The 25,790-nt window shown below is 60.1% G+C and overlaps 3 protein-coding genes and 4 non-coding genes across 7 annotated transcripts; 5 read left to right on the forward strand and 2 right to left on the reverse strand.

Moving 5' to 3' along the window:
* Positions 1–1,968: 1,968 nt before the first annotated feature.
* Positions 1,969–2,869, reverse strand: CAMP (cathelicidin antimicrobial peptide). The gene is made up of 4 exons (XM_074157652.1): positions 2,702–2,869; positions 2,374–2,481; positions 2,182–2,265; positions 1,969–2,064 (listed from the first exon to the last, which is right to left on the reverse strand). The coding sequence occupies exons 1-4, from the start codon at positions 2,867–2,869 to the stop codon at positions 1,969–1,971; spliced, it is 456 nt and encodes a 151-aa protein (XP_074013753.1).
* Positions 2,870–3,370: 501 nt separating this feature from the next.
* On the reverse strand, positions 3,371–4,476 carry LOC141471285 (cathelicidin-B1-like). The gene is made up of 4 exons (XM_074157743.1): positions 4,234–4,476; positions 3,853–3,957; positions 3,659–3,742; positions 3,371–3,499 (listed from the first exon to the last, which is right to left on the reverse strand). The coding sequence occupies exons 1-4, from the start codon at positions 4,474–4,476 to the stop codon at positions 3,371–3,373; spliced, it is 561 nt and encodes a 186-aa protein (XP_074013844.1).
* A 3,237-nt stretch (positions 4,477–7,713) lies between these two features.
* On the forward strand, positions 7,714–24,957 carry TBRG4 (transforming growth factor beta regulator 4). Its single transcript, XM_074157101.1, has 11 exons — positions 7,714–7,755; positions 8,426–8,919; positions 12,645–12,962; positions 14,858–15,029; positions 16,797–16,954; positions 17,487–17,597; positions 19,020–19,164; positions 20,748–20,990; positions 22,351–22,462; positions 23,153–23,267; positions 24,775–24,957. Exons 2-11 carry the CDS (start codon positions 8,494–8,496, stop codon positions 24,874–24,876), a joined length of 1,902 nt encoding a protein of 633 aa, XP_074013202.1. The 5' UTR covers positions 7,714–7,755; positions 8,426–8,493; the 3' UTR covers positions 24,877–24,957.
* On the forward strand, positions 9,468–9,592 carry LOC141471321 (small nucleolar RNA SNORA5). The gene has a single exon (XR_012463517.1). It is a non-coding gene; the product is annotated as a small nucleolar RNA SNORA5 (small nucleolar RNA).
* Positions 14,220–14,357, forward strand: LOC141471313 (small nucleolar RNA SNORA5). The gene has a single exon (XR_012463510.1). It is a non-coding gene; the product is annotated as a small nucleolar RNA SNORA5 (small nucleolar RNA).
* On the forward strand, positions 20,340–20,479 carry LOC141471319 (small nucleolar RNA SNORA5). The gene has a single exon (XR_012463515.1). It is a non-coding gene; the product is annotated as a small nucleolar RNA SNORA5 (small nucleolar RNA).
* On the forward strand, positions 22,012–22,151 carry LOC141471320 (small nucleolar RNA SNORA5). Its single transcript, XR_012463516.1, has one exon. It is a non-coding gene; the product is annotated as a small nucleolar RNA SNORA5 (small nucleolar RNA).
* Positions 24,958–25,790: the final 833 nt, after the last annotated feature.

Consider the following 25,790-nt stretch of genomic DNA (forward strand, 5'->3'; position numbering starts at 1 on the left):
GGTGAGGGATCTTGGGAAGGGTCCTGGGAGGGGTCCCTGGGTGCTGGGACATGGGTGTGGGCTCCTGTGAGGGGTTCCTGGGTGCCAGGACCTCAGTGAGGGATCTTGGGAGGGTTCCTAGGAGGGGTTCCTGGGTACTGGGACCTTAGGGGGCTCCTGGGAAGGGTCCCTGGGTGCTAGGACCTGGGTGTGGGGTCCTGGGTGCTGGGACCGGGGTGCTGGGACCTGGTTATGGGGTCCTGGGAGGGTTCCTGGGTGCTGGGACCTGGGTGAGGGATCTTGGGAAGGGTCCTGGGAGGGGTTCCTGGGTGTGGGGTCCTGGGAGGGGTCCTTGGGTGTGGGATCTTGGGAGGGGTCCTGGAGGGGGTCCCTGGGGATGCTGGGACCTGGGTGTGGGATCCTGGGTGAGGGGTCCGTGGGGGGTGCTGGGACCTGGGTGTGGGATCTTGGGAGGGGTCCTTGGGTGTGGGATCTTGGGAGGGGTCCTGGGAGGGGTCCCTGGGGGTGCTGGGACCTGGGTGAGGGATCTTGGGAGGGTTCCTGGGAGGGGTCCCAGGTGTGGGGGTCCTGGCTGCAGGATCCCGGCTGTTGGGTCCTGATGGGGAGCAGGGTGCGGGCTCCTGGGTAGGGGTTGGGGGGGGGGGGGGGGGGGGTCCCGTGTGCAGTTTTTCTGCCCTCCCCCAGCCCTAGTGACACCCTTGTCATTTTGTGTCCCCCCTCCCTCACCCGGCAGCCGGTTCTGGTCCAACGGGGCCGGTTCGGCCGTTTCCTGGGCAGGATCCGACGGTTCCGGCCCAAGGTCAGCTTCAGCATCCGAGGCACCGTCCGCCTGGGCTGAGCCAATAAAGGGGTCCTTCGCGGCCCGAGTGCGACACCCCGACTCCTCGCTGCCTCCTGGGGGGGGGGGGGGGTGTCTGGAGGAGGGGGAGGAAACTGGGGCATACTGGGAAGGGGATATTTGGGGAACGATCCCCAAATCATTCGCCGTCCCCACATCCCAGCCCTCCACCCCCCCCCCCCCCCCCCAACATTGGGGATCGAGGGTGTCCCCCGAATAGTATGTGGGGGTGTGGCTCCCCCCCCTCCCAGGGGATCGCCCCCCCCCCAATAAAAAAAGAAGCCGTTCACATCCCACTCACCCCCCCCCCATCATCCCCACCACGGCATCGTGGTGTCCCCACAGCAGTTTGTGTCCCCCCCCCCCAAACCCCTGGCGCTGGCAATGGGGAGGGACTGTGTGACCCCCTCCCCCAGGGAGGTGTGAGAGAAGGGATGGGGGGGGGGGTTCAGCTCCTGAGAGACCCCCCCCCCCAGGGTGCACCCCGGGGCGGGGGGGGGGGTGTCCGGGCATCAACCTCAGCCCTGCCGCCAGGGCTGTCACCGGTGGTTTGGGGTGGGGACACTGGGATGGGGGACACAGGGACCCCCACAACCTGAGAGCGGCCACCCCAGCTGCAGCCCCGGCTCCGGTGGCCCCGAAGGACCTTGGGGCTGTCCCCCCCCCCCCCCACACACACCCCCCGTCACCTCCCGTCCCCTCCACCCCCCCGCAATGGGCCAATGTGCCCCCACACCCCCGTGGGGTCCCCACGGCTGGCACAGGCTCCCAGGGGACACCCCGGACCCCACGGTGACTCGGGGCGCAGTGGGGGGGACACCATCGTGGGGGGTGCGAGGCCCCACACAAGCCCAGTGCCAGGAGGTGGCCCCGAGGAGCCAGCGGTGCCCATTTTTGGGGGGGGGGGGGGGCTGACCCCGCTTCCCCCCCCCCCCCGCCACCTCACACCCTCCTCCATCAGCATCACTCCCCACCCCCCCCACCCGCATCCCGTCCCCAAAATGTCCCCAGACCCCGGCAGGAAAAGGCACAGCAGGGCCGGGAAGCAGCTTTATTTGGGGAAGGGGGTGTCAAGGATGGGGGGGGTGTCCCCAAGATGGTGGCCCCTGGAGGCATGGGGGGGGGGGGTGTCATCCCCTTTTCAAGGCGTTGACGAGGTGGATGCCGGTGGACACTGCCCTGATGGCCACGCGCAGGAGGGGCCAGAAGCGCTTGACGCGGACGGGCTACGAGGAGAGGAGGTGTCACAGGGTTTGGGGGGGACACGACACAATGGGGACACCCCCACCCCCCCAGGACACACAGCATGTCCCTCCCCGCCTCTCAGGACCCCCCCAACTCACGTCGACTTCAGAGTCCACGCAGGTGACGTCGAAGACGGGGCGGCTGCCACCTTGGGGGACGGGAGCCGAGCAGTCCTTGACGACCTGCGGAAAGTGGGGGGGTGGGGGCTGAGCATGGGGACACGCCAGGGGGACTGTCCCCAGGGTGAGGACCCTCTCTGAGGGGGGAACCCCCCCTCCCCAGACTCTCACCCCATCGTCCTTGAAGTCGCAGGCGTCGGAGCTGACGCCCGAGCGGGCCGGACATCGCGTCTCCACGATGGAGAAGTTGAGGCGCTGCAGGGAGCTGAGCTGGACCTCCTTGGGGACAAGGACACGGGAGGGTGACAGCGCGGTGGCACCCACCAGGGAGACAGATGTCACCCATCGCCGGGCGCCTGCACCCAACGCGGGGAGAGCATCCCACCCCAGACCCCTAAATCTCCCCCCTCCACCCCCCCATAAATCGGTTCTGGCGTCCCCACGATGTCCCCACAGGGGACCTGGCGGTGTCCCCGTGTCCCCAGGGGGTGTCACTCACCGGGGCGGGCTCGGGGTCGGCGCTGAGCAGCCTGAAGACGTTCTGCACCTCGGGGCGCTGGTTGTAGGAGTCCACGGCCTGAGTCAGCGCCTGGCTGTAAGAGAGGGGGGCCGGGAGGGCGCAGCCCCCCCCCAGCACCACCAGCACCAGCGCCCAGCAGCCCAGCATCCTTGTCCCCAGAGCCATCCTTGTCCCCAGAGCCATCCTTGTCCCCAGGGCCACCCCCTTGTGCCCCCTTTTATCCCCCCTCCAGAAGGTTGGGAACCCTCCCCGGGGCTCAGCTCCCCCTCCCTCCGGAAACGCCTGGCCCCAGCCCACAGAGCGGCAGTTATTTTGGGCGGGGGGGAACACGGGGTGGGGGGGTCCTGAGGGTGTCCTGAGTGTGGGTGGTGGCACGGTTGGTCCCCCTCGGGGACACGGCCCCGCTCCCCAGGGTGTCCCCAGCCCTGGGAGCCCCTTGGCTGGGCATGGAGGGGGGGGGGTGGGTTTGGGGACCTTGGGGATGGTCCCCACTCCCTGGGGGGGGGGGGGGGCAGGGGGGACAGGGCGGCGCAGGGACCCGCAGGGTGACACCGGCAGCGTTGCAGGGACATTTATTGCAAGAAGAGCGCCCGGGCGGGGGGCAGAGGCGGTGGGGGGCAGGTGGGGGACACACACGATGTCACCCCCTCAGGGTCTGGGCTTTTTGAGGTTGAGTTTGTCGCGGATCCAGATCTTCCCGCGTCGGAAGAATCCCCTGAAACGTTCCTTGAGCTTGGTGAAAAAATCCTTGATTTTGGTTGTGTGGACACGGCCGAGCTGGGAGGAGGAGAAGGGGAGGTGGGGTGGGGGGTTCTGGGTGACCTTCCGTCCCCTCCCGTCCCCCCCTCTGCCTTGGGGACATGCTCCACGGTTGTTGGAGAGGGGAAGGGGTGACAAAATCAGGGGACAACGGTGCCGTTTCGGCCACCTTCTTACCACGGTGGGCACCTTCTCGCAGGAGAGCTCCACCGTGGGCTGCTGCTGCTCCAGGAAGACACTCCCCTGGCACCACGTCACCGTCTGCGGGGACACAGAGGGGACACGGGTGAGACGAGGCCACCAGGAGCCCAAAACACCGCCCCCCCCCATGCCTCGGTGTCCCCGTGTCCCCATTGGGGACAAAGCCTCACCCCGAGCCACCGGCTCTTGCAGGCGGTGGTGGCCGTCCCCGGAGCGCGGCACGTGGTCTCCTCCACGGTGAAGCTCAGGTCCTGCCGTCCCTGAAGGGTACTGGGCTGGGAGAGGGGACAAAAGCCATCAGGGACCGATGGCACCGTTGTCCCCAACACCCAGCACCCGAAACCGCCCCTGAGAGGGGCCACATCCAGCCTGGAGATGGCTCAGACACAGCCCCAAACTGGGTGGGCTCCATCCCCATGGAGGGTCAGACCCAGCCCCAAAATGGGCCGGATTCAGCCCAAAAATGGGCCGGATTCGGCCCCCAAATGGGCCAAATTCAGCCCCAAAATGGGCCAGATCCTGCTCTCGAGCTGGAGGAGCTCAGCACTCACCCAACCGGGCCGGTGCTGGGCCTCCCGGAGCCGCAGGACGTAGGGGCTGATGGACCTGGTGTTGAGCAGCTCCACGGCCGCCGCGATGACGTCCTCGTAGCTGATGGCCCAGAGCCCCTGTGGGGACGGAGACACGGATCCGGGGAACCCTGGCGTGGATCCATCCGGCCCATGCGTGGTGGCCTTGGCCAGTCCCAGCAGCAGGAGCAGCAGCAGCGGTGACACCGCTCGGCAGGGCGTCATCCTGCCTCCTGTCACCCACGGGGACGGAGACCTCTTTTATGGGAGCTGCCCTAGATGTTCGTGCTGTCACCGGGAAATTCCCAGTGGGATGAACCTGGCCGGGACCCAAGTCCATCCCACCTTGTTTGCCGTTACCTCCGAGTCACAAGGTGGCCACGGAGGGTGCTGACCCCAAAGTGTGCTGGCCCTGGGCACCATAAGCCACCACGCCAGGGCAAGGTGCACCCCAAGGGGACCACCAAAGAGCCAAGCCAGGTTTGATGGGGACGCAGGGTGCCACCATGCCAGGGCAAGGTGCACCCCAAGGGAACATAGGGTGACATCACGCCGGGGCAAGGTGCACCCCAAGGAGACCACCAAAGAACCAACTGGGGTTTGATGGGGACATAGGGTGCCACCACACCAGGGCAAGGTGCACCCGAAGGGGACATAGGGTGCCACCACATTGGGGCAAGGCACACCCCAAGGGGACATAGGGTGCCACCACCTTGGGGCAAGGTGCACCCCAAGGGGACGTAGCGTGACACCGCGCCAGGGCAAGGTGCACCCCAAGGGGACCACCAAAGAGCCGACCTGGTTTGATGGGGACATAGGGTGCCACCAAGGCAGGGCAAGGTGCACCCCAAGGGGACGTAGCGTGACACCGCGCCAGGGCAAGGTGCACCCCAAGGGGACCACCAAAGAGCCGACCTGGTTTGATGGGGACATAGGGTGCCACCACAGCAGGGCAAGGTGCACCCCAAGGGGACGTAGGGTGCCACCACGCTGGGGTAAGGTGCATCCCAAGGGGACCACCAAAGAGCCGACGAAGGTTTGATGGGGACGTAGGGTGCCACCATGTTGGGTTTCTTGCCCCTGTTCTCCCCCAGGGCTGGATGCAGAAGCCACCGTGCCCCACGGCCGGCACTTTCCACCTGTCCCAGGGTGTTTTATGGCTGGGTGGCGTGGTGAAGACATCTGTTCCTCACGGCAAACAAAGTGGGTTTGATCAAACTCCAGCCCTGGGAGCGGTCGCCCTCTCCAAGGCCAAGCAGGAACCTCCAGGAGGACATCAAAGAACCCTACCCAGGAGATGACCCTCCATTCACCCTCCATCTGCACAGCGAGGGGGAAACCCAAAGCCACCCAACAGGTTCAGAGCTCCTGGCTGGTGAAGGCCATCAAGGACGTTCTCCCAGTGGCTTGTAAATCAAGCGGGGACAAGTATGGGTGGGTCAGGGCTGGTGGGTGGCACCTGGGAAGTCCCCAGGGTGGATGCTGTCAATCACAGGCTCGTAGGACAGCACGGGTTGGCCCTGGAAAGATCCAAGTCCAACCAGGTCCAACCTTCCATGGAGAAGGGACCCTAGGTGGGATAATCTCACTTCCCATCCAGGTTCATCTTGAGAACCTCCAGCAACGGGGTCTCCACTGTGTCCCTGGGGAGGTTCTTCCAGTGAACAACTGGTCTCACTGTACAACCTAAGCTGAGGAGAAACCTCTCCTGGTGCAACTTGTACCCTTGTCTTCTCCACGTGGCTCCTTGAAAGCCACCACCCTTTGAGCACTGGACTGCTGTGATGAGGTTCCCCCAGCAGGTTTGCAGATGACACCAAACTGGGAGGAGTGGCTGATGGGCCAGAAGGTCATGCTGCCATCCAGAGGGACCTCCACAGGCTGGAGAACCTCATGGGCTTCAACAATATGAAGTGCCACATCCTACACCAGGGGAGGGACAACCCCAGGCACCAAGACATGCTGGGGGCCACCCAGCAGCTCATCAGAGAAGGCCCTGGGGGTCTTGGTGGACACCAAGGTGACCATGAGCCAACAGAGGAACCAGTTGTGGGGTCTCTGGTCTTGGAGAACCCAAAACTCAACTGGAGGTGGCCCTGGGCAACCTACCGGCTCTTGGTAGGGTCCCTGCCAGCCCTTCCATGCTTCCTCAACTGGAGACAAGCTTTTGGAGGAGACAAATTCCTTCCAAATTCCTTCCAAGGTCCTTCCAAATTCTTCCATTCTTCCCAATTCCTTCTAAACTCTTCAGTCACGCAGATAACTGGATTCTGGTGGGACACCAAGCACCGGCGGTCCTTGCCAGACCTCCTGTCCCTCTGTGGCACACAAGACCAAGGTGGGCAAAGTCATCTGCCTTTTATCGGAGCCCAAATCCTTCCGGATATCAGAAGGGGACGTTCCATAGGGAGACAGCGCCTGACGCAAGAGTCTTGGTCCCATGGGAGGGTGCACCAGGATTTAACAACGACCAAAACCAGTATCAAGACCTCTAAATACTACTTTTAAGCGCCCTGAGTAAACCCCGAGCGGGTTCACCCCTTTCAAAACAGACACGAAATCCTGCTTGGCCATTTTTTGGCACAAAAAGGGAAAATCTGGTGAGTTTTAGTTGCGGTAACCCCACGCTCACACAGCTACACACAGGCCAGCTCCCCTCCGCCGACTGGGGCCGGGGCGGGGGGGGGTAAACAACACCCCCAAAACCAAACACCGAGGTCCGAGCCCTGAGAAATACCCCCTTCATAAATCAGTCTCTCGCTTTGTTTGACCACCGCGAGATCGAGCTGCCCCTCCTCATTCCTGCCAGCCCACGTATTTATTTGTCTTTTATTCCTTCCCACAGCCGGCCCCTGATCTGTTTGGACACCGATACAGCAGGAAACAAGAGACACAGGGAGAACTCGGGACAACCTCAACGGGTAAAGTGAGGTCATGGCTGATCCACCAGCCCTAGAGCAGCCCCGGAGAAGGACAAGGAGGCGAAAAGCCTCCCCCAAAGAAGGCGGGGCACCCCCATGGGGAGGCTTTAAGGGGGCTGGAGGCGAGCTAAGGAAGGAGGAGGGCCAGGGAAGGACGGCAGTGGGGCTCGGGCCCACAGAGGGGCAGCCCCGACGGCACCTCCCGCTCGCAGCCCCACAGCGACTCGGCCTCACCCCCCCCACTCCATATTCCCACGTCGGGGTGGGCCCACCGCCTCAAAAAATGGCGGTCTAGAGGGGCAGACCGGGCCTCACCCTGACCCACGGCCTCAAGCAGGGCCTCCCGCCGCGCTCCAGGCTGGGTCGGGCGGCGGGGACGGCGGTAGAGACCGCAATTGGGCCGCCGTTGGGCCATGGCCTATCATGGCTGCCGCCCTCCCCTCACGGCCGCCCGCACACCGGAACTAACGCGTCTCGCGCGCCGGCGCCTCAGCCAATAGGCGCTGGCCGCGGGGTGATGACGCCATCATTCTGCGCCGGCGCATATGCGCTGCCGGCCCGGTGTGCGGTTGGGGCGGGAGAGGTCAGGCCCGGTGGCGGCGGGATGGGGGAGAACCGGGCCCGGGAGGGGAGATCCGGGCCCTGGGGGCCCTGAGGGGAAGATCCCGAGGGCGGAGGATCGGGCCCGGGGGGGCTCTGAGGGGAATGGGCCGAGCCCGATGGGGACGCCAGGCCCCGATGGGGACGCCAGGCCCGGCGGACTCTGAGGGGAATTGTCCTGGGGAAGTGTGGGCCGGGCTGAGGGGAATGGCTCCAGGGGAAGGGAGAGGCCCAAGGGCTTTTGAGAAGCAGAGGCTGGGAAGGGAAGGAGAGAGCCCAGGGAGGGTGGTGTGGGGAAACTAGGAGCAGCTGAGGAAATGGGGCTTGTGTCCCTGGAGGTCTGGGGGAGGCTCAGTCGGGGCCAGCGAGGAGCTGAATGTGCTTCCAACCCGCTGGTAGCCACTCTGGAGTGCTATGCTGGAGTTTGGCAGCCCCTAAGTGGGGCTGGGTGCAGGTTACCCCGGAGGGGAAGTGTGTGGCCTCTTCTGCAGCGATGTTTTGCTGCTCAATCACCGGAAAGCTGTTATTGCCCCATTCACATCCAATATTGCCGGTCAAACCACTCCTTTTCTCTCAAACCTTGCCAGAAGCTGGCTCTTCCTTTTGATCTCTAACATTCTTCAGCTCCTAAAGAGTTTCTTTTCCTTTCCTAGCGTTCCTGAGATGCGGCGCTGACCTCCAGCCGGTTGCCGGCCTTCCTTTTCCCCCTACGCCTTCCACCATGGCAGCCCGCTTGGTGCGGCGCTGCTGCTGGCGGCACTTGGGTGCCTTCCTCTCTACTCCCTCAATAGTCCCGGCTTCTCTGCTGTTGCCGGCGGGGAAGGTGGTGATGGTGAGAGCTCTGCCTCAAGCACCTTTCGCTCTGTTTCACGCTTCCAGCCCTTCCAGCTGGGCAGATGGATTCTCAGTCAAAGAGCAGGTGGAGGAGAGCGGAAATCCGGAGCACAAAGTGATCGGGGAACTGATTGAAACAGCCACGAGCCCTCAGGAACTCTTCCAGTTGAGTAAACTCCATGAGCTTAACAGCAACCAAGCCTCACTAATAATTACTCAACTTTCCCGGCTCGCAGCAGAAAAAAAACTGGAAACGGAGAGCATTCTGCAAGACGAACGCTTCCAGCAGCTCATCAGCCTCACGGATTCACAGGTAAGTTCCCTCCTCGCCACAGAGGTGTTTAGGGGAAGGAATACGAGGTGGAAAGCGGCCGGTGCTCCTGGGGTTGAACTGGTGTGACCAGCTGGAGCGGGCTGCTTGTTTAGGGTTTGTACTTTGCCTTTTCAAGTGAAAAACATAAGTGGAAGGGATCAGGAGGTGAAACTATCAGCTCTAGACAGGACACCTGGTTATTTCTGTCTGAAAACACTGCTTTTTTGGACCAGGGAAAAAAACGTAGTGGAGGGATAATCCACACTAAATGCTACCTTGCTCCTGCTTCCATGAATTTTCAGTTTTCTCGGTGAGATAAAGCTGCACCTTTGCCGTTTAGTGGCAAAGACGCGTCAGAGCCACGGAGCCAGACGGCCCGTGTGTCCTGCCGAGAGCTGCTGGCACCTGTGATGTCTCACCTGAGCGTCTTGCTGAAGTCATCTGGGATTCTTCTCACCGGTTCACAGCCCCAGAGAAGCCGCTGGGTAAGATGGGACGTCGGAAGGGAACCAGTGCACCGTGCTCCTCACGTTGTACTGTCAAACCTCGGCAGCTCCATCAAATTCAGCGCCATCCGCTGCAGCTGGTGGTGGCCCAGACGGCTGTTACTGAAGTACCTACAGCTCCTGGGCCACATGTTGTGGGGTCACAAGATGGTTTGGGTGGGAAGGGACCTTAAAGACCATCCAGTGCCACCCACTGCCCTGGGCAGGGACACCTCCCACCAGACCAGGTTGCTCCAAGCCCCCTCCAACCTGGCCTTGAACCCCTCCAGGGATGGGGCGGCCACAGCTTCTCTGGGCAACCTGGGCCAGGCTGTCACCACCTTCACAGCAAAGAATTTCTTCCCCAGATCTCATCTAAATCTCCTGTCTTTCAGTTTAAAACCATTGCCCTTGTCCTGTTATAGAGTCACAGAACCATTTGGGTTGGAAAAGACCTTCCAGATCATCAAGTCCAACCATCAGCCCAACACTGACAAAAACCCACCACTGACCCATGTCCCTCAGCACCACGTCTGCCCGGCTTTTCAATACCTCCAGGGATGGTGACTCCACCACTGCCCTGGGCAGCCTCTTCCAACACTGGACAACCCTTTCCAAGATGAAATTTTTCCCAGTCTCCATCCTAAACCTCTCCTGGCTCAACTTGAGGCTGTTTCCTCTTGTCCCATCACCTGTTCTTGGGAGAAGAGACCGACCCCCCCTGGCTACCCCCTCCTTTCAGGGAGTTGTAGAGAGTGAGAAGGTCTCCCCTCAGCCTCCTTTTCTCCAGGCTGAACACCCCCAGCTCTCTCAGCTACTCCTCACAAGACGTGGTCTCCAGACCCTTCTGCTTGGTCTCCAGACCCCTCACCAGCTCTGCTGCCCTTTGTCATTACAGGCCTCGGTAAAAAGTCTCTCGGTCTTATTTATAAGCCCCCTTTATATATTGAAAGGCCACAAGATGGTCTCTCCGGAGCCTTCTTTTCTCCAGAAAGCAGAGCAGAGAGGCAGAATTCCCCCTTTGCCCTGCTGGCCACATTGCTGGGGATGCAAGCCAGGATGTGGGGGGCTTTCTGGGCTGCCAGTGCATGTTGCTGGCCTGTGGCCAGCTTTTACCCCCCCAGCACTCCCAAGTCCTTCTCCATTCACCCCTCCCTCAGTTTGTGCTGGTTCTGGGGATTGCCTCGACCTCTGAACTTCACTTGTTGAACTTGCTGAGGTTCCTGGCAGAGCTCTGAGGGTTTAAGTGTTCTACAGACGCTTCATATTTCTCCTGATCCCTAATCTCTGCTCCCTAAAACCTGCCTAAGGACAGTAGAGAGGGGGGATTTATCCCGAGGGAGCCTGTTTAGCTCCATTGACCTGAAACGTTTCCACATCGCTCTATTTGGAGTGGAAATACTACTCCTGCTCATCTACATGCTCCTGTGTCACTGTCACCATGCATCAAGGGGGCGCCTGTGTCCCTGGGGACCCCTCCCAGGGGGGGAGGGATGCCCTAGAGCTGGCCAAGCCATGCTTTCATGCTGCATGAGCAATGTGACAAGCGAGGCAGTGACTGAAGTATAGGGAACCGCCAAGAGGGACGTGGCTGGGGATTTTGAGATGTAAAGCAAGCAAACTCGCTGCGAACGCCATTATCCTTCTCCAACGAGCTGTTACTGCAGCCGCCGTCATAGATAACTGAATCTAAGAGGTTGTTGTGTAGATGGGAAGGTGCTCTGATGCAAACAAATTAAAATTAATCCACTTGCAATGTCCTTGTGTCGATGAGCCAGAGATTTTGAAGAGTAGACGAGGCATGGGCCAGGACAGCGTAGAGGGAAAGGGCTCTTAACAGGCTGCGAGACGCATTTTCTACGCGTGAATGGGTGAAAAAGGCGAGGGATCAGCCAGGGGATCAATCTGGTTCTTCTTGTGACCTTCTGAGTAACCCGGGGCAAATCACAAGCTTGGCTTCTTTTTCCCAGCTGCATCGTAATCTGTGATATTTTTTTTCAGGCTTTAGCAGAGCAGCTCGGCAGCGCTCGGGTCGGTTTTGTGCCTGAGGTGCTGAATTGTGCCTGAGCAGCGCTTTAGGAATTTGCCGTGTGGTGGAAACGCTGGAATTTGGACAGGCCAGAGAGTTAAAGCCTTTGTTTGCCCAAACCCCTGTGCTCCCTCCTGCCTGAAATTCATTGTCTCACGGCGCTGCCTCGCTTACCTCCCGCACCCTCAGTCCGAGAAGCATCTCCTTGTTCCTAAAATCATTCTGTAAGGTCAGGGTGTTGTCACGCAGGCGCTGGGCTCCGTACCAGGGCAGCTGGTGCAGCGATTCTTTCTGAAAGGCCCATCAGAATCAACGTTGTTCTAAGGATCGGGTTTGTTTTCATAGAAATCAGGAGAGTTTTCGGGCTGGAATTTCCTTTTCCTGCTGCACAGCACAGCTGGGGAAGCCTGGGCTGGAAATAAAGAGGTGCCGGGCGTTCTTGACCGATGCCGAAGGAGATGGAAGCTGGAAAACCGATTGCTGGTGGAAAACCACCAGCTCTGCCAGGGCTCCCAGTGGTGGCCAGGCAGAGAAGTTCTGGGGCCAGAGTGGGACTGGGCAAGTCCTGGTGCTCACAGCAACTGGTGGGATTCGTGCCCAGGCTACTTTTGGAGACAATGGAGACAAATTGGAGTTTTTAGGATACGTTTTATCTGATCTGAGGTGCTGAGTTGGGGTCCCGTGGCATTCCCTATGAGACCATCAAGTTTCTGCCCCTGAATTATCACTTTCCCACCGCTTTTGGTTTTACCAGCCAGACCAGAAAGCTTCAGCGCTTCCAGAGAAGGGTAAAGTCTAGTTAAATGTTTCACCCAGCTGGTAGGAAATCTGTGTAACTTCCTTCTCTGAGGCAGAGGGACTTCGCCACCCGCATGGGAGCTCTATAAGCAACGTGGAATTACCTCTTGAGGCTCCTCCACGATGCTGGGATCGATGCGTGGCTTCGGCTTGTGGTACCAGGCGTTGAGCTTCCTCTTCCTCACTGGGATGCTGGGTTGTTCCAGTCTGTCTCTGACTGTGAGGAGGAGCAGAGATCTCCCGTCGTGGTGGCGGGGACAGCAGGATGTCCTCAGGCTGAGGAAGACACTCTTGTCTCCCCCTCAAAGTTCTGCAGCTCTTTGTGTAGAGGCTGGTGTTTGGCATGATGGCAACCGAACACTCTCATGTTCTCTCTCACCAACACCTTTTCCTTACTTCTCTCTGCTGTCCAGATTTCTCAGGTGTGGAATAACACCTTGGTGAACCTCCTGAAGAGCCTCTACTCCCTGGGGATGGACAGCAGCAGGAGGGAGATGCAGTCGGTGGAGCAGGAGGTGCTGTGGCGGCTGCGGCGTCTCACCTTCAGGCAACTCGCCTCCCTGGCAGAGTTCTTGGCCGTCAAGCAGGGGAAGGAGAACAGGCTGCTCAACGAAGTCATCAAGAAGCTGGAGCTGCGTTGGACGGAGCTGGAGGGCACCCGAACCGTGGTGACGCTGATGGGGAAGGTCGGGCACGTCTCCCCGGCTCTGATGGACCGGCTGGAGGACAAGGTATGGGCTTCCACCTCTATTCCCTTCAGATAGGCCACCTCCCCCAGGTGACAGCAGTGGACGGGAGAGCACTGTCCCCTTCAACCCATCCTGTGTGGGAGCATTAACTCATAGAATCACAGAATGGTTTGGGTGGGAAGGGACCTTAAAGACCATCCACTCCCACCCCCTGCCATGAGCAGGGACATCTTCAACTAAATCAGGTTGCTCAAAGCCCCGTCCAACCTCACCTGGAATGTTTCCAGGGATGGGGCATCTCCCACCTCTCTGGGCAACCTGGGCCAGGCTCTCAGCACCCTCACAGCAAAGAAGTTCTTCCCAATATCTTATCTAAATATCACTCTTTCAGTTTAAAACCCTTCCCCCTCCTCCTATGGCTCCCCTCCCTGATCACAAGTCCCTCCCCAGCTTTCCTGGAGCCCCTTGAGGGACTGGAAGGGGCTCCAAGGTCTCCCCGGAGCCTTCTCTTCTCCAGGCTGAACCCCCCCAACTCTCTCAGCCTGTCCTCACAGCAGAGGGGCTCTAGCCCTCCCAGCATCTCCGTGGCCTCCTCTGGCCCTGCTCCAACAGCTCCATGTCCTTCTGCTGTTGGTGGTCCCAGAGCTGGAGGCAGCACTGGAGGAAGGGGTGTCTCCCCAGAGCAGAGCAGAGGGGTAGAATCCCCCGCCCATCCACCCTGGTGGCCACGCTGCTGGGGATGCAGCCCAGGGTGTGGGGGGGCTTTCTGGGCTGCCAGCGCCTGTTGCCAGCTCCTGGCCAGCTTTCCCCCCCCGGTACCCCCAAGTCCTTCTCCTCAGGGCTGCTCTCCATCCATTCTCCGCCCAACCTGTATTTGTGCTTGAGATTGCCCCAACCCAGGGGCAGGATGGGGAGCTTGCACTCGCCAGCCCCTTCCCAGTCCATACTGGTGCGAGTGGGTGGCTCGCACTGGTCTGTGCTGCAGGAAGGTGGGCTGAGCCGATGCGTTTTACTCTGCAGCTGCGGCAGGTTGGCAGAGAACGCGCTCGAATTTCCTTAGCTCTTCTGGCAAGCGGTAACTTCCAGAGCCAGCGTAACACGGCTGCCAAAAACATCCTCCTTTCCTTCTCTGCACAAGCAAGGCAGCGAGGGGAGCTGGAACAAGGAGTGTCCCTTCTGTCCTCGCCTTCTGGGCACCCATCATCTTCAAAGGGGGCAGATCTGTCCCCTCCGGTGCTCCGTGGGTCCCTGGTTTTGTCACTCGCAGGAGCAGGGAAACATCCTTTGGGTGGGAGCCACTGCAGCTGCGTCAAATTCAGTCCTCGGCCAGCCGGTGCTGGGGACTGGCCAAAAAGCTGCCACAGCAAAATCTGTAGCTCCTGAGCCCCACTGTCCCTCTCCCGTGACCCTGGGGATAAATAAATGCTACAGACACCGGCGTGTGACGAGGCAGAACGCTGTAGCCGGATCTGACGGGGTTGTCAGCTTATGCAGAGCCCAAATTAACGATGTTGGGTTAGTGTCCTGCAAACGAAGCAGAAATTACGGTGGAAAGCAGGGTGCTGACCCAACAGAAGGTGCTTTTTCTCTGTCGGTCTTTGCCCGACAGCGTGTTACGGTGCCCGGGCACAGAACAGGAGTGGACACTGAGGTCCTCCCGGCCGCAGGAGGCAGAACCAGGGGTGGGGAAATCCTGGCTGAGCTCTGCTGGGAGGACAAGGGTCTGTTTCCCTTCGTCCTTCCTCTGTGTGAGCCCTTACGCTCGCTCCCAGCTCCTCAGCCTCGCTGTGTGCGAAACACTCACCAATTCCAGTCCCTGTCACCCTCAAAGGGGCTCAACCGGTAGCGATGGCACATCCCACTCCAAATAAACCCTGTATCTCCACCTCCCTTTGTCCTTTCCTTTTACATCCCTGCTCAAAAACCTTTCTCGGCAGGCTCTGGAACTCGCTGAACAGTTCAACCCCGATGACATCCGGAAAATAACGCTGGCTCTTGCCTACCAGAACCGGCGCTGCATCCCTCTGCTGCGAGCCTTGTCCTACCACCTCATCCAGAAGCACCCTGAACTCAGCCTCAACGTCCTGATGGACCTGATTTTCGCGTATGGTAAGCGGCTCAGTTGGGGTTGGGACCTGCTGAACGTTACGCGGGGTAGAGCCCAGCTGATTTTGGGCTCTCGAGCGGGGATTTGGTGACGTTGGTAGCACGCTGTTGAGGCTGGATGAAGGAGAAAGGCTGGCAGGGTGTGTTAAGCTGGACCTAGTGTTCCAGCCAACGCAGCCAGGTAGATTCCAGCACAGGCAGAATGAGCCCGAATATTCCATTTTTCTTCCAGCACGTGGCAAAAAAGGGAATTTGCGATGACAGCACTGTGGAGGGGTGATCGGGGTGCCAGGGAGCCCCTCTGCCCTGCAGCATAGGCAGCTGGAGAGCCAGGATCCCCCAAATAGTCCCAAATCACCTCTTGCCTCCTCCAGTGGCCGTGAGTTTCTCAGGGAGCCCTGGTCTCCGTTTCCCCACTTCCAAAACGAAGCCACCAAGAGTGAGATGTCTCAGAAGGACTGAGCAGGAGCCCTGGGAAGGACAAGAGTGTTTACGTGGGGACAATGGCACTAAAATAGCCTATTTCTTTCCACTCAAGAAGTCCTAGTGGGTGACGTTCCTGACCACAGGGTAAACCAGAGCCACCAGATACATGACGGTGACAGACCCAGTGCACGACTAGGCTATTAACAGCAGAGCAGCACTAATTGATAATTTGGTTTATGATCCTTAGTTCTCTGGCTCCTATTTCCATGTAATATTGCGTGGTCCTGTTCTCCTCTTACTGTTGGTAGCCAGTGGAAAGTCCAGACAAGCAGGGAGAGCCAAGGAGGAGGTCTTCTTCTGTTGGTTATCTAGGTTCTGGTGGTGGGAACAGCTCTCCTGACAACCAGTGCAGCCAGGATGGTCTTTGTAGGTTGGTTATACTCTCAAAATTAAAGAAATAACCCCAGTAGAGCTGGCCTTGGAGGGAGCTCGTGCTTCTCTCGTTGGTGTTACCAGCTTAATTGCTGTGAAGTTGATGAATCTGGAGTGAGTTTCAAGGAAAGCAGTGGATGCTCTGTGTCGTGGTCTCCAAATCCGTGCTGGGCACCGTTCTCAGAGGCAGGGCTGTGGCTGCTCCAGCTCAGGAAGGACAGTCGGACGCTATATATGGGCCTGGGTCATATGTAGAGATTGGACAAGGTAATCTCAGCAGTTCCCCAGCCTTAAAACCTACAAAGCGGAGAGCTACAAGGGCTGGATGTGGTTTGGGAGCCAGAGCAGCCCTGGTGCCTCTGTAACCACTGCCATGGGGAGACTTTTGGCCGGGACGCTGAGCTTTTTCGTGCTTGTAGCTGCTGCATCGTTGCGTCGGGATGGTTTGAATCCATCGTTGCTGCTGCAGCCGGTCTTGGACCCTGCCTGTGCCCTTCTCATGGGGACTGTCCCCTCCTGGGTGGTCTCCGCACTGACCCAAACCTCTCTGGGGTTTGGCGCTGCCGGTTGCTGATCGTTTCTCGCTTGTTCCTCGGGCTGGTGTGAGGTTCCCTTGGTGAGTTCAGGGTTTTTCTGGATGGACCAGGGTCTGTAGCTGGAGTCACTGGGGCTAAAATTGGCTGCCAGCACTGGGTGGAGGCCAGAGCCATGAATTGGCACTGGCATTGAGAGCCGGTGGGTGCAGCAGGACACAGTAGGAGACTTGATTTCAAACTGGGGGAGGCAACACCGCTCTCCGAGCCTCTAATGAACAGCTTCGTGCTTTCCCTTGTGCCAGCACAGCCCCCTCCAGGCACGGCTCCCGTACCAGCTCCTTGTAAGTGGCTGCCGCTTTCTCTTTGCTCCTTTAAGGAAAACTGAATTTCCACCAGCCCCAGGTCTTCCAGAAAATAGCCACCGACCTCCACCCCCACGTTGCCACCATGACGCCCGTCGAGGTGACGCGCTGCATCAGATCCTTCGCCCTCCTCAAGTGGCTCAGCCTCCCGCTCTTTGAGGCCATTGCGCAGGTGAGGAGAGGGTCTGGGGGTGCAGGGAAGACCCCCCACGGGCACCAGTATGACTGGTGACCCACCCCAGTCCCCAGGAGATGGGAGAAGTTCCCCCCCCAACCTTTCCAGAGATGCTCCCTGAGATGTCATCACTGTTTTTCTGGCCCAGCCAGTGGCTGTAATCAAGTCTGACAGGACTTGCTGCTCATTTTCTGCTAAAGTCAGCACCGGGAATCCATGCTGAGCTGGGACCAGTCTCGGCTCTCTCTGAACCTCCTGAGTGCCAGCGCTGCTTCTCTCCCCATCCACCTTCCCAGCTCTGCCCCGGTTGACGTGCCTGCACTTTTGCCTCAGTACGGGGCGAGTGGGAATATTGCAGAGCTCTGCTTTCCCTCGTGCTGGGATAAAATCCCAAGAAAGGAATAAAAGAACTTTCCCTCATGTTTTCCCGTCTTTTCACGAGGCTGCTTGTGTCCTTGGCTGATGTTTTCAATCTTTTCCTCATGTAGGACAGACCTAAATCTCTGGTTTTGTCCCCTGTGTCTTCCAGTACACCCTGGACAACACCAAGCAGTTGTCGGTCACCCATCTGTGCAGCATCATCCTGTCTTTTGCTCGCCTCAACTTCCAGCCCAGCGGAAGCGAGGACTTCTTCAACATGGTAACCTTCCTTTTCTCCTCCTCTTCATCGACCTTCCTCCCTCCCTTGTCGGCGGGAAGGCTGTAAATCTCGTGCTGGCACATCCCCGTGTGAAAATGCGTGTTGGGTGGCTCCAGCCAGCTGTAAAAGGTGTGAGAAATGGGAAGGGAGGGGGTCCAAAGCTCGGGCCAGGCTTAAAAACCCACCCTGGGCTCCCCGAACTTCGTGCCAGGACTGAACCAGTTAGTCTATGACCTGCCCCAGTCCCCGCAGGCTCGCTTTTCCACCACACACCAGCACCTTGTGGGTGTTCACATGCCCACCTGAACTCCCATTGCTGTACTTAACTCTTTATAACGAGGCCATAGGTGTTGACGGTTGCATGCCCCTCCCTGGCAGAGCTGTGTGGCTCTCATAGCCAGCCAAGCACGCACTCTGGTAGCCCTGAGGCTACTCCCTGGCTCTGAGGAGCTGTGGAGAAGGAGAGAGGCTGCCACAGGCAGCTGGGGAGAAGGTTGTCACATCCCAGGGTGAGGAGATGTGTCTGGCTGGACCGGCTGAGCAGAGAGGGGGCCTTCTGCGTGGTTTAGCAGGAGGTGAGCATGAGGCAGATGCTGTCCTTGGCATCTTCCTGCCTTCCCTGGCTCATGGAGGCAGCCAGGCTGGCCTCCGAAACAGAGAAGGAAGTCACCTTGACCTCCTTGGGGACAGATTTATGCTGACGATTTCCAGAGGAGCCGCATTGTTGCTGTGTAAGCGGGCGTTCGCCGAGCACCTGGCAGCAGAGAAGGAAAAGGATCCAGAGATGGGTGTTTCTCATCAGCAGGACCCTGTGTCCCACCGCAGGGCAGCGTGTCCCTCATGGACAAGCCAACCTGGGGAGCAGGAGGTCTCCCTGGGACACAGAGAAGGGCAAGGTGTGGAAATAACATCCAGGGCTCTGGACTCCCCCTGCCAGTATTAATTGTGGTCACCGTGAGGGGGGATTTTGTAGCAAGTGCTAAACTACTGATTTTTGAGGCTTTGCAGAAAAGTTCTCCAGGCTTAACAGGAGAAACCTCTGCGGGGTGCAGAGCTCCAGGCTCTTGCTGGGATTCCTGGACAGGCATCCTGACACCACAAATACATTCTCAAACCTTTCCAGCTCTGTTTACAGAAGGTTTTCATTGCAGATGCTGAAGAGTTTATCCCCTCCAGCCCCCCGCTTTCTGATGAGCCCCTCCCAGCAGCGATGCAGCATCCTGGGCCAACGAAGCGCACCTCATGAGCTGCAGGGTCACGTTAGAGCGATTATAAAATCCCCTCTCCGCAAACAACCCAGGGAGAAGTGCCAGTCGGGTGCACTATAATGCCTCAGGGGATCTCTCGAGCTGCCAGGTCTGCCTGGTGACCACAGGAGGCATCGGCAGCGTTGAGCTGAGCTCTTGGTTTCCCTCTCTATAGATCCACGAGGAGCTCCAAGGTCAGTTGGACAACCTGGAGCCTCACCTTCTGACCGACTTGGTGTGGTCTCTCTGCGTGCTGCAGCAGGCCAAGGCTCCCTACCTGCAGCGAGTGCTGGCCCCCGACTTCTACGCACGGATCCGAGGTGAGGTGGGGATCTCTGCCGGTGGGACAGGGTCCCAGGACCTCAAACCTGGGGCAGGGAATGAGGATACTGAGCCTGGGCCACCTAAATTTGAGTTAACAGGTTGTTAATTGTTAACCAGGAGCAGCTCTGTGGAAAAAGACCTGGGAGTCCTGGTGGACAATATGTTGCCCATGAGGGCACAATGATGTGCCCTTGTGGCCAAGAAGGCCAAGGGCATCCTGGGGGGCATCAAGAAGAGTGTGGCCAGCAGGTGGAGGGAGGTCATCCTGCCCCTCTGCTCTGCTCTGGGGAGGCCACAGCTGGAGCAGTGGGACCAGTTCTGGGCTCCCCAGTTCCAGAAGGACAGGCAACTGCTGGAGAGAGTCCAGTGAAGGCTACGAAGATGATGAGGGGCCTGGAGCATCTCTCTGCTGAGGAAAGGCTGAGGGACTTCAGGCTTTTTAGTCTGGAGAAGAGAAGACTGAGGGGGGATCTGATCAACGCCTAGAAATACTTCAAGGGTGCGTGTCAGGAGGATGGGGCCAGTCTTTTTTCAGGGGTGCCCAGGGACAGGACAAGAGGGAACGGGCACAAACTGGGACATAAGAAGTTCCATCTCAACACGAGGAGGAACTTCTTTGCTGTGAGGGTGGCAGAGCCCTGGAAGAGGCTGCCCAGAGAGGTGGTGGAGTCTCCTTCTCTGGAGATATTCCAAATCCCATCTGGATGTGTTCCTGTCCAACCAGCTCTGGGTGACACCCCCCCCACTGTGCAGGGTCCCTGGGCAAGGGGAGCGTGGGGGAGCAGCACCAGGAGAGTCGGGCTAGTGTGAGCCACAGCCTCCAGCCCCAGTAACCCCCTTGGCCTGTGGATTTGTGCCTGTGTGCGATGGGGGAAGGAGAAGACGACAGTGAAAGCTCAAGCTATCCTTGCTCATTCTCCTGCCTTCCTCCCCGGCTCCTGCCTGGTGTCTGCTCTTCTGCCTCCCCAGCCCAAAACTGGCCGTTTTATACGGCTGGAACAAAGGTTGTGGGGTTGAATCCCCTCAGGGTGACGTGTTGTCCCCATCCGTGTGGTGGAAACTGTGTGTCCCAAGGCACAGCTTGCTTCTCTGCTCGTCTTTTTCCCCCAAGACCTCAAGAAGAGACGGGAGGGGTTGGTATTTCCTGACAAAACGGTGACTGCTAGGGAGGAGCAGCCCCGTCAAATTCGGTCCCTACCTTCTCCGTGGTGGGGACCGGCCAAACGGCTGCCACAGCGACTTCTGTGGTCCCTGAGCCCCCGTGTCCCCTTCCCATGGGACCCTGGGGATAAAATCACACCACAGACATCGGGCTCCGATGGGGCTTGTCCCCAACAAACAAGGACACTGGCTCGGCCAGGTCATGGTGGGTTCTTGTGAGTGTCCCAAGCAAGGCCAGGAACCACAATGTTTGGTCCTTGATGATCTCTATCTCCATGTCAGCAGGCAGGGACCCATCACGGGGGGGTCAGAACCAGGAATCCCAATCGGATCTGGCTACCCAGGCCACCAGATGAAGAGCCAGACCCCACCAGGGCTTTGGTCTGTGTCTCTATCTCTGCTTCTCTCCTCCCACCAGGCGACCAGTCCCTCAAAGCCCAGAATTTACGGCTGAAGCTCGTCCACATCAACGCCACCGCCAAACTGGAAAGCCCCGAGTACCGGGGGCCGTTCCTGCCGGCGGAGATGCTGAGCGCCGCGGAGCCGGCGGGGGAGAAGGTGACCCTGCTGCAGAGCAGCCTGCGGGAGGCACTGGCGGGGGTGCTGGGGAGCCGGGACAACGGGCGCTTTGACATCCGCACCATCTACGGCTGGCACATCGGTGAGTGCGTCTTCTCCCCGCCTCCGTGGGGAGCGGCGGGACTCTGTCAGTGGAGGGACTTGAACTTGAGGGCTTGGGTGTGGCTTTTTATTGTAGAATCCTAGAATTGTCCAGGTTGGAAGGGACCTTTCAGATCATCAAGTCCAACTGTCAACCCAACACTGATAAAACCCACCACTGACCCATGTCCCTCAGCACCACGTCTGCCCGGCTTTTCAATACCTCCAGGGATGGTGACTCCACCACTGCCCTGGGCAGCCTCTTCCAATGCTGGACAACCCTTTCTGGGAAGACATTTTTCCCAGTCTCCATCCTAAACCTCCCCTAGTGCAACCTGAGGCCATTTCCTCTTGTCCCATCGCCTGTTCCTTGCGAGAAGGGACCGACCCCCCCTGGCTACCCCCTCCTTTCAGGGAGTTGTAGAGAGCGAGAAGGTCTCCCCTCAGCCTCCTTTTCTCCAGGCTGAATACCCCCAGCTCCCTCAGCCGCTCCTCACAAGTTCTCCAGACCCTTCTCCTTGGTCTCCAGACCCCTCACCAGCTCCATTGCCCTTCTCTGGACATGCTCCAGCCCCTCAAGGTCTTTCTTGGTGTTAGGGGCCCAAACCTGGACACAGCCCTCGAGGTGGGGCCTCACCAGTGCCCAGTCCAGGGGGCCCATCACTGCCCCAGTCCTGCTGGCCACACTATTCCTGATACAGGCCAGGATGCCGGTGGCCTTTTCAGTCACCTGGGCACACTGCTGGCTCCTATTCAGCCAACCAACACGCCCAGGTCTCCTCATTCTTCAGCCTCGCACCCCTCTGCCTCCTCATCGCAGCTGCCCAGATTGTTCCCATCTTCTCCCACAACTTGTCTCCGAAGGCAGAGCAGAAACCACAGCCCAGGGCATGGTTGTGGGTCACAGATGTGGGAGGAAAGTCCTTCTCCTGCAGCCACACAGCTCCGAGGCTGGTGAAAGGCTTCTGGCTCTGCCCTCCTTTCCCCTGCCGCCCCCTCCTCTCCCCCCGCCCCGGCTCTCCCGCAGCCCTGTCAAATTCGATCCCTGCCTCTTCCGTGGCGGGGACCGGCCAACCGGCTGCCACAGCGACTTCTGTGGTCCACGAGCCCCGTGTCCCCTTCCCGTGGGACGCTGGGGGGTGAAATCATGCCACGGACACGTCTTCTGCCCAAGGAGATGCTTGGGAAGCGCGAGGAGGGTGCTGTATCCCAGCTGCTCCACGGCTCCGGCAAGGATGGGGGTTTTTTGGGAAGGGACTGGTGGGTCCTCACGTGTTGCATGTCACCAGCCTCAACGGACACGGTGGGAGCAGCATCCAGGTGGGTCTCGAGTGTCCTTGTGTCCCCTCCTCTCTGTGCAGATGCCGAGATGGTGGTGAACAGCGAAAATAAACCTCTCCCCGTGAAGGACTTTGCTGCTCCCCATCTGCTCCGCTCGGAAGGGACAAAGCCACTGCCGCCGGGTGCCAGGAGGTGGGTCTTGGGCTCAGCTGTGCCTCGCCGTGGGGACAGGAGCTTGGGGGGAGAGGAAGGGGGGAGGCTCTGTGTATCTGTGGGCCCCACACCTCCTGGTTGCCATGGCCAGCGGCTCACAGCAGAGCCGCAGGGGCTACCGTCGTGCCAAGGACGCCGTGCCCAGCTCATTTGGGAGCAGGAGGGGGTGGGCACAGGACAGAAATTGGGGTAGGGCTGTGCCAGCCCCCGCAGGGGTAATGTTTAGGAGCCAGGGGTTGCTCTGAGGAGCCAACGTGGTGGAAGCGCAGCAGGGGAAGGGGCTGGACGCTGGTTGTGGCGATGGTTTTCTCTCCAAAGAGCCTCTGCCACGGAGCCCGTCTGTCTGCAGGGCCCTGGGGACTGAGCTGCCTCCTTCCTGCCTGGAAAAGGCAGCGGCGCCCCACTCTTCTGGCTGCCAGGCCTGGGCTGGGGATAAGTGACGCTTGAGCTGCTCTCCTGCTCCTTCTCCAATGGCTCAGGGGCAGGATAACGGCTCCAACGGGACAAATCTGTGTCCTGCTGGCCCAGGGGCAAGGGGCAGAGCTGGAGCAGACCCTTCTGCCTTGGTTCCCTTCGGGATCTGGGCGCTGCTGCCAGCTCGGCTGGGGCTTGATATCCTCAGCATCATCTCACGGCCTCCCGTTTCACCCCGCCCCGTGCATCCCCCAGGGTCGCCTTCCTGCGGTGGGAGTTCCCCAATTTCAGCAACAGAAGCAAGGACCTGCTTGGCCGTTACGTCATGGCCCGGCGCCACGTCCAGGCGGCCGGCTTCCTCGTGGTGGACGTGAGTAGCCACAAGGAAGAGGGGAGATCTCTTAATTCCATGGCGATTACAGAGCAGAAACATTCTGGAGGGGGGGTGGGGGGGTGGTTATCAGCTTCCTTCTCGCTCCCCTCTCACCTTCTTGATGGTTCTGGGTCCCCTACAGCGGGGCAAAGCTCCTTGGTGGCCACAGCTCCTTGCAGGGTTGCTCGGCGGGTCACCAGGTTGCCTGCCCACGCTGGGATTAGCCACCGTTATCCCCTTCCAGGCCACCTGTTAGCCCAAAGGTGGCCAGCCGGGGGGGGTGGGGGGGGGGAAGGAATCGGTCATCGAGGAGGACATCAGAGGAGGTCTTAAGGCGCTGATCTCCTGCGGTGGAGCCCTGTGCTCCGACGGGGTCACGTATTCTTTAGCATCCCGGAGGTAATTATAGCTCTCCTGGCAGACGAGCCCCGCGCTGGGGGGCCGGGGAGAAGGGTTGGTGGCTCGACCTGAAGCCATCCCTCTGCCCCTCGCCCTCTTCCTTCGGGGCTGGAGAGTCAACGTGTCACCCCGGAGCAGCGTCATTGTCACCCCGTGAGCCTGTCCCTCCCTTCCCTGAGCTCCAGCGCCTCCCCCGTGTCCCCCCCCCTCCGGCTGCTGCCGCGCGTTGAGGCTGATGCGAAGTGAGGTTTGAGGTTCACCAGCGCTTTTTTTTTATCCCCGGCGCTTGTGTAATTCCCCCCCCCCCCCGGCGCTGGCTGGGGAGGCTCAGAGGAGGAGGAGGAGGAGGAGGAGGAGGAGGAGGAAATCTTGCTTCCCGCAGCTTCAGCCTCGCCTGCTAAATATAGAGGGCAGGGGGTGGGCGGTGGGATCCCCCCCAGACAAGGCTGTTCCCTCCTAGAGGAACCGCAGCCCGGGCTTCCCGTGTTTTAACGTCGCCGGAGCCATCGGCTACCGGCCAGAAAGCAAATTTTGGGCTCCTGACCCCTTTCCCCGGCCTCCAAATTCCCTCCAAATAAACATTTCGTCTGCTTCGCGCCCGGCTGGGGCCCGGGGAGGAGGATGGGACGGGCCACGGAGCCCTGCGCGTCCTCTGCACCTCGAATTTGAAAAATTAAGCGGGTTTTGGTGCTGGATGAGGTCCCTGGCGACTCCTGCCGGGCGGGGACGCTGCCCAAAATCCTCCCCTGCCACGGGGAGAAGGGTGCTTGGTCCTACACGGCTCCCGGGGCTTTTGTGCAGCCCCGGCTGCTGACAGAAGCCCGTTGTTCGGTGGTGGTGACGCGGGTTAATTTGGGGACAGTCCGGGATTGTCTGCCTTTCGGTCCCCCCCGGGTGCTGATGCCACCATCAATCGGCCTCGTCAAATTTGGTGCCCTCTTCTGCCACGGTGGGGACCGACCCAAGGGCTTCCACAGCCGTGTCCCTGCTCCACGAGCCCCGTGGGGACATCGGGGATCGAAATAGGTCACCTATACCTATATCCCTCCCGGGGGGGGCAAAGGCAGGGCTCTGATGGCTTCTCCTCTCCTCCCACCCGCGGCAGGTTCCTCACTACGAGTTCCTGGAGCTGAAGGTGGAGCGGCAGAGGACAGCCTACCTCAGGGACAAGCTCAACAAGGCCATGGCCAAGGAGATGGCGAGTTAACGGCGCCACCCCTCCACACCACACACACACCCCCCCCCCGTGTTAAAAACCCGCTCCAATAAACCCACCACTGTACAGCGCCGGGGCCTGGGCTGAGGGTCGGCGTCGGGGATGGAGGGGGGGGGGGGACACGTGGATTTGCTTCTCCCCGGGGTCGGTGACGGCTCCGGCCGATGGTCGGTGGGACCCCGGTTCACTGCGGCCACGGCTCAGCTCCCGGGGGAAGCCGGTTTGAGCCAGGGTTTGGGATTAAGATCCATCCTGACCTCTTTTATTCCGTTTTATTATTAGCGGGGCTTTATCCCGGTGCCGGGGGGGGGGGGGGGACGGTGCCAGGGGACACAAGCGTGTGGCTTCCGCCCGGAGCGGTGGGACCCCCAGAACGGGCACGGGAAAGCCCCGGTGGGCTCTGTCCGGGAAGGGTTGGATCCTGCCCCACATTGTGACCCCCAGAACCCCCACAAATTCCTTCCTCTTGCCCCACGAGTCCCTCGTGTCCCGCAGGACACGTGCAGCCGGGCCACGGGGGGGGGGGCAGGGGGGGGGACACAAGGTGGGTCAGGAAAACCCTCCGCGCCGTGACGCACCGGAGCCGGCTGCCGGGAAGGGCTTTGGGGATGGATTAACGGCCATCTGGCCCTGGGGACACCGCTGGGTCTCACCGTGTCCCTTCCGGCCCCCCGTTCCCCCAGCTGGGGGTCACAGCCTGGTGTGTCCGTCCCATCCCATCCCCCTCCCCGCCCCCCCATCTTGCCCCCTTTTCCCGGTGCTGTGCCGGGGGGAGGGACGGGACACAGCGGTGCCGGAGTTACCGGGAGCTGCTGAGTCATGGCTCGGGGCTGCTCCTGGCACCGGCATCGCGGCATGGCCGGGGTGGCAGCCAGCCCACCCCCCCTCACCCCCCCCCCCGCCGT

This window comes from Numenius arquata, chromosome 12 (genome assembly GCF_964106895.1).
Source record: "Numenius arquata chromosome 12, bNumArq3.hap1.1, whole genome shotgun sequence".
NCBI classification, from domain to species: Eukaryota; Metazoa; Chordata; class Aves; order Charadriiformes; family Scolopacidae; genus Numenius; species Numenius arquata.